This window comes from Giraffa tippelskirchi, chromosome 9, assembly GCF_054371585.1.
Source record: "Giraffa tippelskirchi isolate mGirTip1 chromosome 9, T2T-mGirTip1v1.2.pri, whole genome shotgun sequence".
In the NCBI taxonomy this organism is placed as follows: domain Eukaryota; kingdom Metazoa; phylum Chordata; class Mammalia; order Artiodactyla; family Giraffidae; genus Giraffa; species Giraffa tippelskirchi.
This window is the reverse complement of record NC_137283.1, coordinates 157,909,794-157,925,052: the sequence shown is the minus strand read 5'-3', so window position 1 is coordinate 157,925,052 and position 15,259 is coordinate 157,909,794. Positions and strand designations below refer to the sequence as shown.

The 15,259-nt window shown below is 44.7% G+C and overlaps 1 protein-coding gene across 11 annotated transcripts in view; it reads right to left on the bottom strand.

The window, feature by feature from the left end:
• The window catches only part of SYTL3 (synaptotagmin like 3), a 91,256-nt gene that overhangs the window by 17,948 nt on the left and 58,049 nt on the right, over positions 1–15,259 (bottom strand). For all 11 annotated transcript variants that reach the window (XM_081530149.1, XM_081530159.1, XM_081530157.1 and 8 more), the window contains 2 exons: positions 7,487–7,665; positions 2,368–2,470 (listed from right to left, as the gene is read on the bottom strand). In XM_081530149.1, the coding sequence (XP_081386275.1) occupies positions 2,368–2,470; positions 7,487–7,665 (282 nt within the window). The remainder of the gene's footprint in view (positions 1–2,367; positions 2,471–7,486; positions 7,666–15,259) is intronic.

Genomic DNA, 15,259 nt, shown 5'->3' with positions numbered 1-15,259 from the left:
GGGAGGCTGGGCCAGCAGACCCTGGACTGCTAGTCTCCATGGGGCACCAGTGTCACAGACGCCAGAGAACAAGGGTTAAGGTCACAGCCACTGCCACTCGGATCGAGTGTCAGGGTTCACCCTTCCCCGGCCCCCCACTGAGTGGTCTTCCAGGGGATCCTCCGCACCCCGTGGAGCCCAGGAAGTCTCCCCAAGGAGTGCTCTGCTTAGGAAACTGAGGGTCGGTTTTTAGATCCGCAACATTCACACATGCGTTCCTCAAAACTGGCGAAGCCCAGTATCTTACTCCTGCCCCCTGCCCCAGGAATGTGGCCTCCAGGGAGCTGAACTAAGGGCTCTGAAATCCTGGTTTCTGACACACTGTTCATGATTGCTCGGCTTCCTCATTGGCCCATCTTTTCCATCTTACATGTGATTTCTATGAAAGCCTAAAGCTGGGTCCATGTTGGGATGTTCTACATTTAGAATAAAGATCGGTTCTTCTCAATGTATGTGGGAAGTTTTATAGGATAACCAAGATACTCATAATATACTGGATAAAACATTGTACGTTGAGTTGAGATTCTGGGTGCCCTTTAACTAAGGTAGTGAAAACTTTAAAAATCAAAGTATATAATATTTATCTAAACTATAGTCAATGCTCATCTTTGTCTCATCTCATAAAATATGAGATATTTGTCTGCTCCTGTTCAGTACAAAACACCTTAAACCTGTGACGAGTAATTTTATATGTAAGCTCACAATGTGTGAGGTAGCACACAGCTTTTAAAAATTCTGTTACCTGAGCAAAGCCACGCGAAGACCAGGGTCTGGTGATTTGCTACTGGAGGAGTGTCCCAGACCAGTAGCACCTCAGCCCAACCCACGCTTACTGAATCACAAATGAAAAGAAAGTTGCTAAGTTGTGTGTCCGACTCTTGCGACCCCATGGACTGTAGCCTGCCAGACTCCTTTGTTCTTTGGATTCTCCAGGCAAGAATACTGGATTGGGTTGCCATTTCCTTCTACAATCTGCTTTTAAAAGCAATTCCTTGGGAAGTCCTTACGAATGTAAATTTTGTGAAGGACTGCTCGTCCATCCTGGGTCATGGGTGTACTTTTAAGGACTCTCTAAGCTTCAACTTCCCCATTGCTAAGTGAGGATGCCAACACATGGCTCAGAGGGTACATAAAGCCCTTGGTCACAGCAGGGGCACAGAAAACAATGACTATTTTCATGTCCCGAATAGGACTCTTGTGCCAGCTGCCCAGATGGCCCCTGGCTGGGAGTTTACAAATGCCCCTACTTGCCAAGGAAGGCAAACAAAGTCTTCTCTTTTCTCGGGCTTGATGCATGGAATCCCTGGGCTGACTAGCCTTCAGTGGGTACATCTCTGTGCATCTGGACTGTTCTTCCAGCTCAAGACCTCCCACGCCTGTCTGCTATCTACACTGGCTAGATATCACCTGCAATTCCCCACCCTGTATCCCAGTGGGAGGCGGTCCCTCCCTGGTCTCTGCCCTAAGCCACCAGTCACAATTCTTAGCGTCAAAGAAAATGGAAACCTGAAAAATTCTTCCAGAAATTTTTTTTTTAGTTGTTGTTGTTCCAACTCCTTGCAACCCCATGGACTGCAGCACACCAGGCCTCCCTGTCCTTCACTATCTCCTGGAGTTTGGTCAAACTCAGGTCCATTGACTCAGTGATGCCATCCAGCCATCTCATCGTCTGTCATCCCCTTCTCCTCCTGCCCTCAATCTTTCCCAGCATCAGGGTCTTTTCCAATGAATCAGCTCTTTGCATCAAGTGGCTACAGTATTAGAGCTTCATAAAAGAGGAAGAGACCTGGGTCTGCCAGATACTATGACAAAGAAGTGCTTTCACAAAGATACTAACTCAGCAGTTTCACTTACAGGGTCCCTGGTTTGAGGATACCTGATAGTCATAAAAATTCAACAGAACAGACCAATTTTAGAAACTGAAGTGAAGTCGCTCAGTTGTGTCCGACTCTTTGTGGCCCCAAGGACTGTAGACTATCAGGCTCCTCCGCCCATGGGATTTTCCAGGCAAGAGTACTGGAGTGGGTTGCCATTTCCTTCTCCTTTAGAAACTTCGAGGCAGCCTATTTCCTTTTCTCCATTGTCTCGCAAATCATTAATCTAAAGCCATGCACCAGTCCATCAGACTCAGCACTTTCTCTGGACAAAGGCTGACATTTATTTTCTACCACTTGCCACTGATTGACAGAGCCCTGCTGCAATGTTTCAGCGTCTGCACTTACATTTAACTGACTCAAGAGTTTGGAGGAACCACTGGCTGGACTCTGGCCCCAGAAGCCCAGCCTGGGATGGGGATACTCAGCCCAGGAGCGTTTGCCCAGCAAGTACCTTCAAGGTCTCCTGAAAGGTCGGCTCCACCGTGTTCTTCTGGACGCTGGTCTTGCGTTTTCCCTGGGACGATCTGTCAGGCAGCAGATAGGTCTTGACGTACCTGGTGGCCAAACGCAGACAGCAAGGGGTGAGAGCCACCGTGCGAGGCGGGCAAAGGGTTCAGGAGAATTGCAGGTCAGCGGTCTCTTTAATGCCGCTTCCCGCTGCATCTGGGGTTGACAGAAAGGGCTTAGCGGCTGCCCCAGTGACAGTGCTGGGTGCACAGCCCCCGGTTTACACAGTCTCTGGCTATAATCCTCTGGAATGTTTCTGGGGGTGTGAAGCCCCCCTGCTTCTCACATGTCCCCGTCCTCAGATATGGATCACTCATCACGCTCCATCACTCGTCACTGGCGATGCCCCGGGAAGCAAGGGGTCCCTGGGGGCTCAGTGGGCGGCAGGTTTCTCATCCACCTGCATCCTGAGGCCTGTGCCAGCCTGTCCTCACTCCGCCTGCCTCTTCTCCCCAACCCGCGAGAGAAAACGTGGAAACGGAAAGTATATGCTGCACGCGGTTCTCGTCCTGCGGGGCCTCGGACACTGCGTCCTGACTGCTGAGGACCCGCCTTCCTGAGCCCCTCTCCCCAGGTCTGGAGGCTGCCCACCCCCTGGAGCCCCGTCCCAGGCTGACCCCTCCGCTCAGGTCCTGAGGCCGTCCTTCTGGGCTCTTCCAGCAGTGGCACTGATGGCAGTGACAGGACGTGCCCGGGTCCCGTCCGGATGGGTTAGAAACCAGCTCTGCTCTCCCAAAGCCACAGACAGCAGGAACCCTCCCCCGATCAGGGGTCCCCGCTGGGACCCCAGCCTCAGGCCTCTGCCTCGCTTTCAGTCAAGCTTCTTACAGAGCAGGACTCAAGGCTCATCACCAACACCTCACTGTTGGCTGACTCAGATCGTTGATCATTATGAGACCTCACAAACACATTGGAAAACCAGAGATATCAAATATTTCTGTACGGCATACAGCATTATAATAAAAGACACGCCCACGTTATCTAGTTAAGTCCTCTATTTCCTTTCTTATCTTCTGTCTGGATGTTCTGTTACTGAGACTGGAGTATTGATATGTCCAACTATTACTGCAGAACTATTGGTTAGCCAAAAAAATTCGTTTAAGTTTTTCCATAAGATCTTACCCAATAGGAATATTCATTGGAAGGACTGATGCTGGAGCTGAAACTCCAATACTTTGGCCAGCTGATGCGAAGAACTGACTCATTAGAAAAGACCCTGATGCTGGGAAAGACTGAAGGCGGGAGGAGAAGGGGACGACAGAGGATGAGATGGTTGGATGGCATCACCGACTCAACGGACGTGAGTTTGGGTAAACTCCGGGAGTTGGCGATGGACAGGGAGGCCTGGCATGCTGAAGTCCATGGGGTCGCAAAGAGTTGGACACTACTAAGCAACTGAAATGAACTACCCAATATGAACTCAATATTTCTCTCTTCAATTCTGTCAGTTTTTGCTTCTTATATTTTGATGGTCTGTTATTAGACGTACAGACATTTAGGATCATTTTATCATCTTGTTGTACTGAACCTTTTACAAATATATAACACCCTTTTGGGTTTCCCTTGTGGCTCAGCTGGTAAAGAAACCACCTGCAATGCGGGAGACCTGGGTTCGATCCCTGGCTTGGGAAGATCCCCTGGAGAAGGAAAAGGCTACCCACTCCAGTATTCTGGCCTAGAGAATTCCATGAACTATATAGTCCATGGGGTCGCAAAGAGTCAGACACGACTGAGTGACTTTCACTTTCACTTTACCTCTTGTAATCTTTTTAGACTTAATGCCTATTTGTCTGATGATGGTACCGCCACCCCTGCTCACTCTTAGTTACCGTCTGTATGGAATATCTTCCATTTGTGTCTTTGGATCTCAAGTGAGTGAGTCTCTTGTCGATGGTATACAGTTACATTCTCTGTTTTTATCCATTGTGCCAGTTTCTGTCTTTAGATTGGACAGTCTAATCCATTTTTCTTTAAATTAACTACCTATTGTGTTTGCATGTGTGTCCAGTCGTGTCTGATTCTTTGTGACCCTTTGGTCTGTAGCCCACCAGGCTTCTCTGTCCATGGGATTTTCCAGGAAAGAATACTGGAGTGGGTAGCCTTTCCCTTCTCCAGGGGATCTTCCCAACCCAGGGATCAAACCTGTGTCTACTGATAAGAAATATTAATACTTACATATGTCATTTGCTGTTTATTTTGCCTTATAGCTTTTGTGCCCTCCATATTCTTTTGTGTTTAGCTGCTTTTCTGTGGTGAAACGTTTAAATTCCTCTCTTGCTTGTTTTGGTTTTCTATAGCTATTTTCTTTGTAGTTACCAAGGGGGTTGCATTTACTATCGTAAAATTATAGCAGTAATTGAATTCATACCATGTTAACCTTAGCAACATGAGAACTCTGCTCCTCTTCAGCTCTGTCCTCACCTCTATCCCTTGCTGACGTCACAAAATTGTATCTGCATGTGTGTGCTAGTCTCTTCAGTCCTGTCTGACTCTCTGCAACACTATGGACTGTAGCCCACCAGGGTCCTCTGTCCGTGGGATTTTCCAGACAAGAATACTGGAGTGGGTTGCCATCTCTTCCTCCAAGGGATCTTCCTGACCCAGGGATCAAACCCGGGTCTCTTACGTCTCCTGCATTGGCAGGCAGGTTCTTTATCACTAGTGCTGCCTGGGAAGCCCATGTGACCAAAAACAGAAAGTAACAATTCTTTTAAATGCATCAGTCTCTTAAATTGTGTCAAAAACCAAGTGTGGAGTGACAAGCCAAAATGACACCCATAATCTTTCAAAAGGTAGTAGTGTCCTACGTCATATGAAAAACCAAAAGTGGAATTATCTATCGCTGTTTACAATTATACTACCTTTTGTAATTGTCTATTTGCCATTATCGATCTCTTTATTTTTTCATATGTCTTGAGTTACTGTCTATGCTATGCTCAGTCGCTTCAGTCGTGTCCGACTCTTAGCGACCCCATGGACTGCAGCCCACCAGGCTCCTCCGTCCATGGGATTTTCCAGGCAAGAGTACTGGAGTGGGGTGCCATTGCCTTCTCCCTTTCATTTCACTTCCAGGGTCATCTTGAGCATTTCTTGCAGGGCAGGGCAGGGGGCAACATACTCCCTTAGCTTTTCTTAGCTGAGAATGTTGCAATTTCTCCCTCACTTCTGAAGAACAGTTTTGCTGTGGGTTTTGTTTCCTTTTAGCATTTTCCGTCTCTTTAGCACCTACTGCCTTCTGTGCTCTAAAGTGGCTGATAAGAAATCTGCTGATATTCTAACTGGGGATCCCTAGTACTGACAATTCACTTCTTTCTTGCTGCTTTCAACAGTCTTTCAAACATTTGTTTATAATGTGTCTCAGTGTGGGTCTCTGAGCTCATCATCCTTGGAGTTCAAAGAGCTTCTTTGATGTTTATATTTATGTCTTTCATCAAATTTGGGAAGTTTTCAGCCATTATTTCTTCAAGTACTCTCTCTGCTCCATGCCTTCTCTCTTCTCCTTCTGGTATGTATGTTGCCTACGTTGGTTCACTTCATGGTGTCCCAAAGGTCCTTGAGGTTCTGTTTGCTTTTCTTTAATCTTTTTTCTTTCTGTTTCTCAGACTCAGGAATTTCATCATCCTATCTTCAAGTTCACCTATTCTTTCCTTCACCTGCTCATACCTACCTTTGAATTCCTCTAGTGAAATTTTCACTTCAATTATTGTAGCTTTCACAGCTCCAGAACTGTTTTCTTTTTAGGTTTTCTATCTCTTTATTGATATTTCTATTTTGTTTATACATCATTTTTTAAAAAACTTTCTCCACATCCTTCTTTAGTTCTTTGAGCATTCTTAAAACTGTTGTTTTAAAGTCTTTGTTGAGTAAACCCACCATCAGATCTCTTTCAGAGAAAGCTTCTGTTGCTTTATTCTTTCCCTTTGAATGAGCTACACTTTCCTGTTTCAGGGGATAGTTTTGGGACAGTGATTATTCCAATTTTCCTAGAGCAGAAGGTACAGATAGGGGAATAATAGAAGTTAAGACTAGAAAGACAGGAGGGATTTGTGATGGAGAGCCAGAGTGCTTTAGCAATGCGCTGAGGAGCTACTGAAGGTTTCAGAGCAGAGGAGAGTCTGATTGGACCAACAAAGTATTCCTTTCCCCTAACTGGTACTAAAAATTGTGTGCTAAAAATGTTCCATGTTGGGGAAGAAAAAGATCAAAATGTGGGGCTTGCTTTAAACCATACACAGAAAATCAGTTCCAGCTCTAATATGAAAGTAAGTTTGAAAAAAATCCAATAGAAGATAACAGAGAAGAACGTATTTAAAATTTTCAGGTGGAATTCTCCTACAAACTCAAAAGGCAGACATTTTAAAGGAAAAAAAGGATAAATTGGACATTATCAAATTCTCTACAAGAAAAGTTACCACAATGTTAGAAAACAAGTAACAGCTAGGAGAAGACATACATGTAAGATATGTATAACCAATGGAGAGTTGTATTGAAAATGGATTTTAAAAAAGCCAAACTCCTGTAAACAAATTTTTAAATGACAATTTGATAGAAAATTGGACAAAAGATATGGTTGGGGAGTTCACAGAAGAGGTACAGAAGAGGACTATACCTTAAGTGATTGATGCATATATAAAGTTGCTCATCTTTGTTATTAATCAGGGAGACGCATGCTAAAATAATGATATCAATTCATATCTACCAACTGGAAGGAAATTAATCTATTTATTGGTTGTATAGACAGAATTTTATTTTTCCTACATGGAAAATCAAATTTCCCAGCACCATTTACTGAATTTCATCATTTCCGCATATAACCTCTCGATCATTTACATTCTCATGTATCCCAAGATCTATATCTGGACTTTTGATTCTGCTCTATTGACCTCCTGTCTGTCCTTGCATCCATGACGCACTGATTGAATTACTAAGCTTTATAATAATTCTTAATACATCTTTTTGTTTTTACTATTGCCTTGGTTATTCTTGGATTTTCACTTTTCCATATAAATTTTAGAATCAATAAATCTATTATCAAATGCCAAAACTTAGACAAAGAAACTTACGGATTGCACTTTTTCTTCTTTTCCTCCCCAAAGGCAAGGTTCTTACAGGCTCTGATGCATATTTCTAAAGAATGAGTTCTGAGGCAGTAACGAATGGCAAATTCTATCTCTCCAGTGACATTAGCATTGTCAAAACTGCCCATCTCTGTGCAAGTGCTGTTAATGCTGATTAAACTTCCCTGAAATCAAGAATGACAGATATAGTAAGTTACTTCACAGCTAATCAACGTGTGTTTTTGCAGTTCTGGTTTCAAGATATCAAATAAATCAAAATTCACACAGAGCACGCATCCTGACTCACATTAAGTTAATAACATGCCATCTTGTACTTTGCACAATAACTTGCCACATTTCCTGTCCTAAGGAGATGAGGACATGACTCTGAGTAAACTCCAGGAGACAGTGAAGGACACAGAGCCTGGAGGGCTACAGTTCATGGGCTTGCAAAGAGTCAGACATGACTTAGCGACTGAGCAACAAAAACAACAAGGAGATGAGGAATCTTCAGAAGGGCTGGTCTTGCCCAGATATGCTGTTTGCCTAGCCATAAAGGTTACACAATCTCATTCCTGAACACAGACCACTTGGGAAGATGTGAACTATCTCCTGTGCAATTCTGCAAAGATAAATCCTCAAGGGCAGATAATATCCATGGTAGGAATAGCCCTGTGGAGGGCAGCACAGTCTGGGGGCCAAGCGATTGGGAATTCCATAGAGCTGGATTCAACTGCTACTCATTAGCCTGTCAAAGTCTAGATATAAAAATTAATACTGTTCTCATAGCGTTATGGTAAGAAGTAAATGGACTATAGTATGTAAAATATAGTGAAGGCTATGGTCCTTCCAGTAGTCACATACGGATGTGAGAGCTGGACAATAAAGAAGGCAGACTGCCGAAGAATTGAAGCCTTCGAACTGTGGTGTTGGAGAATACTCTTGAGAGTCCCTTGGACTGCAAGGAGATCAAACCAGTCAATCCTAAAGGACATCAACCCTGAATAGTCTTTGGAAGGACTGATGCTAAAGCTGAAGCTTCAATACTCTGGCCACCTGATGTGAATAGCTGAATCATTGGAAAAAGACCCTGATGCTGGGAAAGACTGAAGGCAGAGGAAGAGGGAGACAAAGGCTGAGGTGGTTGGATGGCATCACCGATTCAATGGACTTGAACCTGGGCAAACTCGGGGAGACGGTGAGGGACCGGGAGGCCTAGCATGCTGCAGCCCATGGGGCCACAAAGAGCTGGACACGACTTGGCGAATGAACAGCAACAGTGTAAAATACGCAAAGGCAATAATAAGTTGTGTTTCAATTGCTGTGGGTCCCCAGAATGAAAAACACAATGACCGTGAGTGAGGGCGCTCTAGGCAGAGATGACGTGGAGAAGAATCAGTAGCACTGAAAGAACAAGCTGCCTTATCGCTGTTCAGGCTGGTTAAATATACGCCACCCTGTGCCTGCAGCCAGTCTCAGGGTTGACTCTACAGACAGAGGGGACTGAACGTGACTGCCACTCTCCCAGTGGGTTTCTCAACACTGTAAAACATCCTGGGGAAAAAACAAAGAAGTAAGAAGCAAGCCTGAGTCTCTCTCACGAGACAGCGATCAAAACAAAACCAACAACTCCGAACCTGAACTAACTCATGCCAAGAACCCGACCAACTTCACCACACCCGGGTCCTGGCCCTGAAACATGTTATCTGCCAACACCCACACAACCGTTGGGATGGGAAATGCGTTTTAAACGTTACACACTCAGAAAGGCATGGAGTGGTCAGACCACACGAACGAGGGAGGCACAAGAGTGAAGACGGAAGGTGATGGAGAGGGAGGCTTGGCCAGAGGTATGAGCTGCTCCAGAGAAGATGAATGGAGGTGTTAAGAGTTTTGATAATTAACCTGGCAGTCCTGGTGGGTCTCCGCCCTGGGCCATGTCAGACTAGATTGTACTACAGCGACTCTGCTGCCAAGAACAAGCTGTTATTGTTGTTCAGTGGCTAAGTTGTGTCCAACTCTTTGCGACCCCATGGACTGCAGCATGCCAGGCTCCTCTGGCCTCCACTGTCTCCCAGAGTTTGTTCAGACTCATGTCTACTGAGTCAGTGATGCCATCCAACCATCTCATCCAATGAGTCGGCTCAGGTGGCCAAAGAACTGGGGGCTTCAGCTTCAGCATCAGTCTTTCCAATGAGTATTCAGGGTTGATTTCCTTCAGGATTGTAGAGCAAGTAGAAAACTGAATTAAACAACAAACATGGCTCCAAGGCTACCAGGGCAGCCAGGAGGCCAGGGTCCCTGATGCTAAAGAGAAGCACAGTGAGGTGAGCCTGAGAGTCCGTGTGCCGCAACTAAGACGTGGTACAGCCAGATAAACGTTTTTTAATCCTTGGAGAAAATAAGAAGTTCTTCTGCAGTTACTCTGGCGAGAGGGTTGTGTACCTTGTCCTCCAGCAGCAGTAGACTTGAGTGAGAGGACTCGGCTGGAAGTCCTGACTTGGGTGACTTTACTTACATCCCTCAGCTGCAGATTCCAGAGGGAAAGGATTTAAAAATACAACTACCTGGGGACTTCCCTGGTGGTCCAGAGGTTAAGATTCTGTATGCTGCCAATGCAGGGGATTCAGGTTCGATCCCTGGTCTGGGAACAAAGTCCCACGTGTTGTACAGCTTGACCAAAAGATTAAATGAAATGAAACAAAACCCTACATGCAGGCACATCATGATAAAATTGCTAAAAATCCAGGACAAAGAGAGAAATCTTAAAACTAAAGGAAAAGAAGCTCTGCTACTTTCCATGGAAGAACTAAAAGGGCAGGAGAGGGTGGAGTCCAAGCCCTGCTGAGGAATTGGGCACCTTCTGTCTGGGCAGGAAGGGGAGTTGGGTGGGTATAAACCCGAGCAGGTTAACTTTGGTGTCAGGAGGATTCGAGACTTCCAGGCTAATTTTTTTTTTTAGAAGTGGGTAGGGAGGTTTACTTGTTATGAATGAGAAGAAAGAGCCGGGAGAAGTTCTGAGTGAGTGAAAGTCGCTCAGTCGTGTTTGACTCTTTGCAACCCCATGGATTATACAGTCCATGGAATTCTCCAGGCCAGAATACTGGAGTGGGTAGCCTTTCCCTTCTCCAGGGGATCTTCCCAACCCAGGGATCGAACCCAGGTCTCCCATGTTGCAGGCGGGTTGTTTACCAGCTGAGCCACCAGGGAAGCCCATTAAAGAAGGGGGGACATGCTTGTTGAGAGAGCTGGAGACTGAGTCTCCAGGAGAAACGCGTCAGCACGGCTGGTCCCGGGGGTGTATCTGGAGCTGGTGACACGGCAAGGCAGACCCCTCACACTCACACTGGGCTTCAGGTCTGCCCTACTATGCGCACAGCTGTTCAGGGGCAGGTGTGCATACGCAGCACAGCTGACTCAGCCAGCGTGGTATCCAGAATTATAAAGCAGCCAGGAAGCACTAGAAATGCTCATCCTTCATTGTGTTAGATAAGCAGAGGTCAAAGAAGGTTGAGACCCACCCAAAAATTACAGGGCAAATCAGAAGTAGCAGCTGGAAGTGGGCCCGGGGTTCTTCATTCCTTGGGCGGTTGACTAATGGCAGTGTCTCTGAGTAACTCAACGGTGTATCGGCTTGGCGGGGAAAGTGCAGCCGCAGATAACGAAAGGCCAGCAGGGCGCGTCCTTTGGTCTTCTGCATTCTTTCAGTGATAACTCAGGACTTCACCACTGGGAGGGTTTTCTCTGCTTCTGTTTTCCCTCTAGACAGACCAGGATCTCCGAGCAAGTTGAGCCTCTGAGCAGTAAACAGGGTTGATCGAGAGGTCCTGGCCTAGAGGAGCATCTAAGAGCTCAGCCTGACTTTTATTAGAGCCCAGGGCTCTGTCTGGTTGTGAAAAGGAAAGTCTCCGCAAAAAAGCAAAGGAGAACTCATTAAAGCGGGCAGGGAGTGTGTGGTGACTTTCTCTGAAGGTCACGAGTTATCTGCTGTAACCGCAAGCAAGGACTCCTGATGCCCTTCACAAAGGCAGAAATCAAAGAAAGTCAGCTGAAACCACAGCTATGTTAAAACAAATAAACAGATAAATCTTGATTTCCCCAAGAGCCTGGGGAGAGCATTACCTCAGGGAAGTCAGACTGAGGTGGTGGAGCCAGACAGATGTCCCCCTGGGCCCTGACACTTAGTGGCTGTGTGATCTTGAGCACTTTTCTCATCCTCCACAGCCTCGGTTCTCTGATCTGTAGGGTGGGGATCTATTTCATAGGATTGGCATGAGGCTCAATGGCTATTTTGTGTAAAAAAACTGAGTCCGTGCCTACACTTAGTGAGTTTATTCAGCTTTTGAAACCAAATGATGTGGTCACTCTTTGTAAGCTGAGTGGATCATTTCCTTTTTTTTTTTTCTTTCCTTCTCTTTTATTTTCCTTTTTACTGTGAAATATATTGAAAAGTCCCTATAATGGGTAGGTATAATTAAATAATTATTAAACATCCACATACTCACCACTCAATGTAAGAAAGATTAAACCGGGGCTGTGGAAATGCTCCATGGCCCCTTCCTTACCTGACTCCCTCTATTCTTGCTCCCGAGTCAAGGGTGTTTCAAGTTTTTTTATCATCTTTGATTTTCTGTCTGGTTTTATTACACATGTATATATCCCCTCCAAACAACATATCGATTCATTTTGACTGATCTTGGAATTTATATAATTAAAATCATACTGTGTACATATTCTCCAGTAGTATACTTCCTTGATATCAAGTTTTAAAAATTCATCTATACAGTTAGGTGTAGCTTTAGTTCATTCATTGTCACTCCCAGGGTCCACTGGATGAACAAGCTATAATATATTCATTTTTATGTTTTTCTTTTTACATGCAAGAGCGTCTATATAGATATTTAAGCCATTCAACAACATTTTAATTAAAAGATGTTTGCTCCTTAGAAGGAAAGCTATGACAAACCTAGACAGCATATTAAAAAGCAGAGACGGGACTCCCCTGGTGGTCCAGTGGTTAAGACTTTGCCTTCCAATGCAGGGAGTGCCTGGCTCGATCCCTGGTCGAGGAGCTAAGATCCCACATGCCTTGCGGCCAAAAAACCAAAAACATTAAACAGAAACAATATCGTAACAAATTCCATAAAGTTTAAAAAATAAAAATAAAAAGCAGAGACATCATTTTGTCAACAGAGGTCCATCTAGACAAAGCTATGGTTTTTCCAGTAGTCACGTATGGATGTGAGAGTTGGACCATAAGGAAGGTTGAGCACCGAAGAATTGATGCTTTCGAACTGTGGTGCTGGAGAAGACTCTTGAGAGTCCCTTGCACTTCAAGGAGATCAAACCAGTCTATCCTAAAGGGAATCAACCCTGAATATTCATTGCAAGGAGTGATGCTAAAACTCCAATACTTTGGCCACCTGATGCGAAGAGGCAACTCATTGGAAAAGACCCTGATGCTGGGAAAGATTGAGGGCAGGAGGAGAAGGGGACGACAGAGGATAAAATGATTGACTGGCATCACAGACTCAATGGACATGAGTTTGAGCAAATTCTAGGAGATAGTGAAGGACAGGGAAGCCTGGCATGCTGCGGTTCATGGGGTTGCAAAGAGTCGGACATGACTGAGTGACTGAACAACAGCAGCAAAGGTTAATATGGGTATATAGCTAAATACAATACTCTTTTTAACAAAGTCAGTGCAACCAGAGAAGTTCAGAAATACTAAAGGAAAATGGAAGTTTCCAAAACCCCAGCGAGCACAGTGAGACGGATGGGGTGAACGCTTTGAGACAGTTCCCACTTAGAAGTGACCCAAGTGCCACGATAATGCTCCAGGTCTCAGACTGACATTTAAGAGAAACATCTAGGGACCTGGAGCTTTACTTCAGCGACTATAAATCGTCCAGGAGCCACGCTCCATCCAGGTGCAGGGAGCCCAGATGTGCGTTCCTAGCACGTGATCACTCCTCCAGTCACAGCAACCTCAGCTCCAGGGCAAACGTCGGCTGCATGAAAACACTGACAGAAATGCATGGATTTTTTCCAAAACAGAAGTGAAGGCAAAATCGAAAATCAGAGGGGAACTCTGATATAATTTTTTTCTCCCAGGGAATTGCTAAAAATGTAACCACATGTTTCTTCACACTACCAACACTTAGTTCCTGAGGACTAGAGCCGTTTTTTCTTTGGTTTTTTTTTTTTTAAAGAACTGGGATTTTTCTTCTCACAAACATTACATGTTTACGGAGAACACGCAGAAAACACAGAAAAGAACAAGAAAATTAAGAAGAAAGCATAAGCCCACTATTCTCAACCTTTTGATACAATCCTTTTAATTGTTTTATAGTGTCTCTAGTACGTTCATTTTGCTTTTCTAATTATGTGCTACTGTAATACTATTTTGTAACAATATTCTTATTTACCGATATCTGTTTTCAATATTCTTTTCAATATCCTTCAACCACATTACTTTGAATAGTTGCAAGGTATTCTTCTGAATAAATGTACCACAATTTAACCATTGCCTTATTTTAGACACTTTGGCTAATTCCAACTTTTCAAAATTAAAAAAAGTTATTAAGATAAACAATGCTGCCCTCAACAATCCACATATACATACTTTTTGGCAAAGTTCATGACGATTTCTAAAGAATAGTTTCTGTAACTAAAATAGCTAGGTGAAAGAGAGCATGCATGTTGAAGCCTGTGACATATATTTCTGGTTGCCTTCCATCCAGTTCAACCAGCAGTTTATAGAACACCTGCCTCTCCACACACTCGCCAACCCTGAGCTGAGCCACTTCTTAAATTTGCTAAAATGGTCCCCAAACGGCACTTGTTCTAATTTTGCACTGATTTAACTGCTCAGGAAGTTGAGCGCTTCCTCTATTTATTGTCCGTTTATGTTCTTACTTTTGTAATAAGCAGAGATTTAATAAGCTTTTTCTAGCCCCAACTTCCTGTTTCTCAGAAGAGGAGGCGACATTTCTTTGGGCAAGAAACAAAACTGTTCTTGGCTTTGTGAGAATTTAGTTTCCTCAAACATACACTGCTTCAGTCTAAGGGGAACAGGCTAGGGTTGAATGTCTAATAATTCAACCTCATGATGATAAATGTTCAGGGCACAAATCAGAGAAGATCTTAGAAGAAAGGGCAAAGAGAGCGTCAGGTTGAATTTGCACTGTAATTCGGAGGTACTTTCCCAAGAAACAGACTCAGTGCAACACATATACTCACCACATCCTGTTACCCCAGCATCCTTCCCCCCAACCCCCCACCCACTCTGAAAGGTCTTCGGGGTGTGGACCAGCCCCAAGTGAGCAAAGCTGAACTGGGGGTGGCAGTCAGTTTAAGAGGCCAACAATTCCTCTGGGATAGGACAGAAGGCCTGGACTTTTGACTCCCAGTCAGAATTCTGCAGTGACCATAAAACCTTAGCAAATGGCATAACCTCCAAGAGCCTCAGTTTTCCCATTTGTGAAATGGACAAGACTGTTGAGAACGACCCGGAGGTGGAATTCCCAGCTCTGCATTTAGCACACAGTAGGCTTTCAATAATAACTCTGATAAGAATGCATCCAACCATCTCACAAATATTTACTGAGTGCCATTAAGTGACACGCACTGCTCCGGGGCACCTGGGAATGACAGTAGGCAATAAATAACAGGTAAAGCCAATTCCGCAGGGGCAGAAGGTGATAAGCACGTGGATAAACAGAAAGCAGGTGAGCCAGGGAGGCAGAGCAGGGCAGAGGGCAGAGCTCCTAAAAAGGT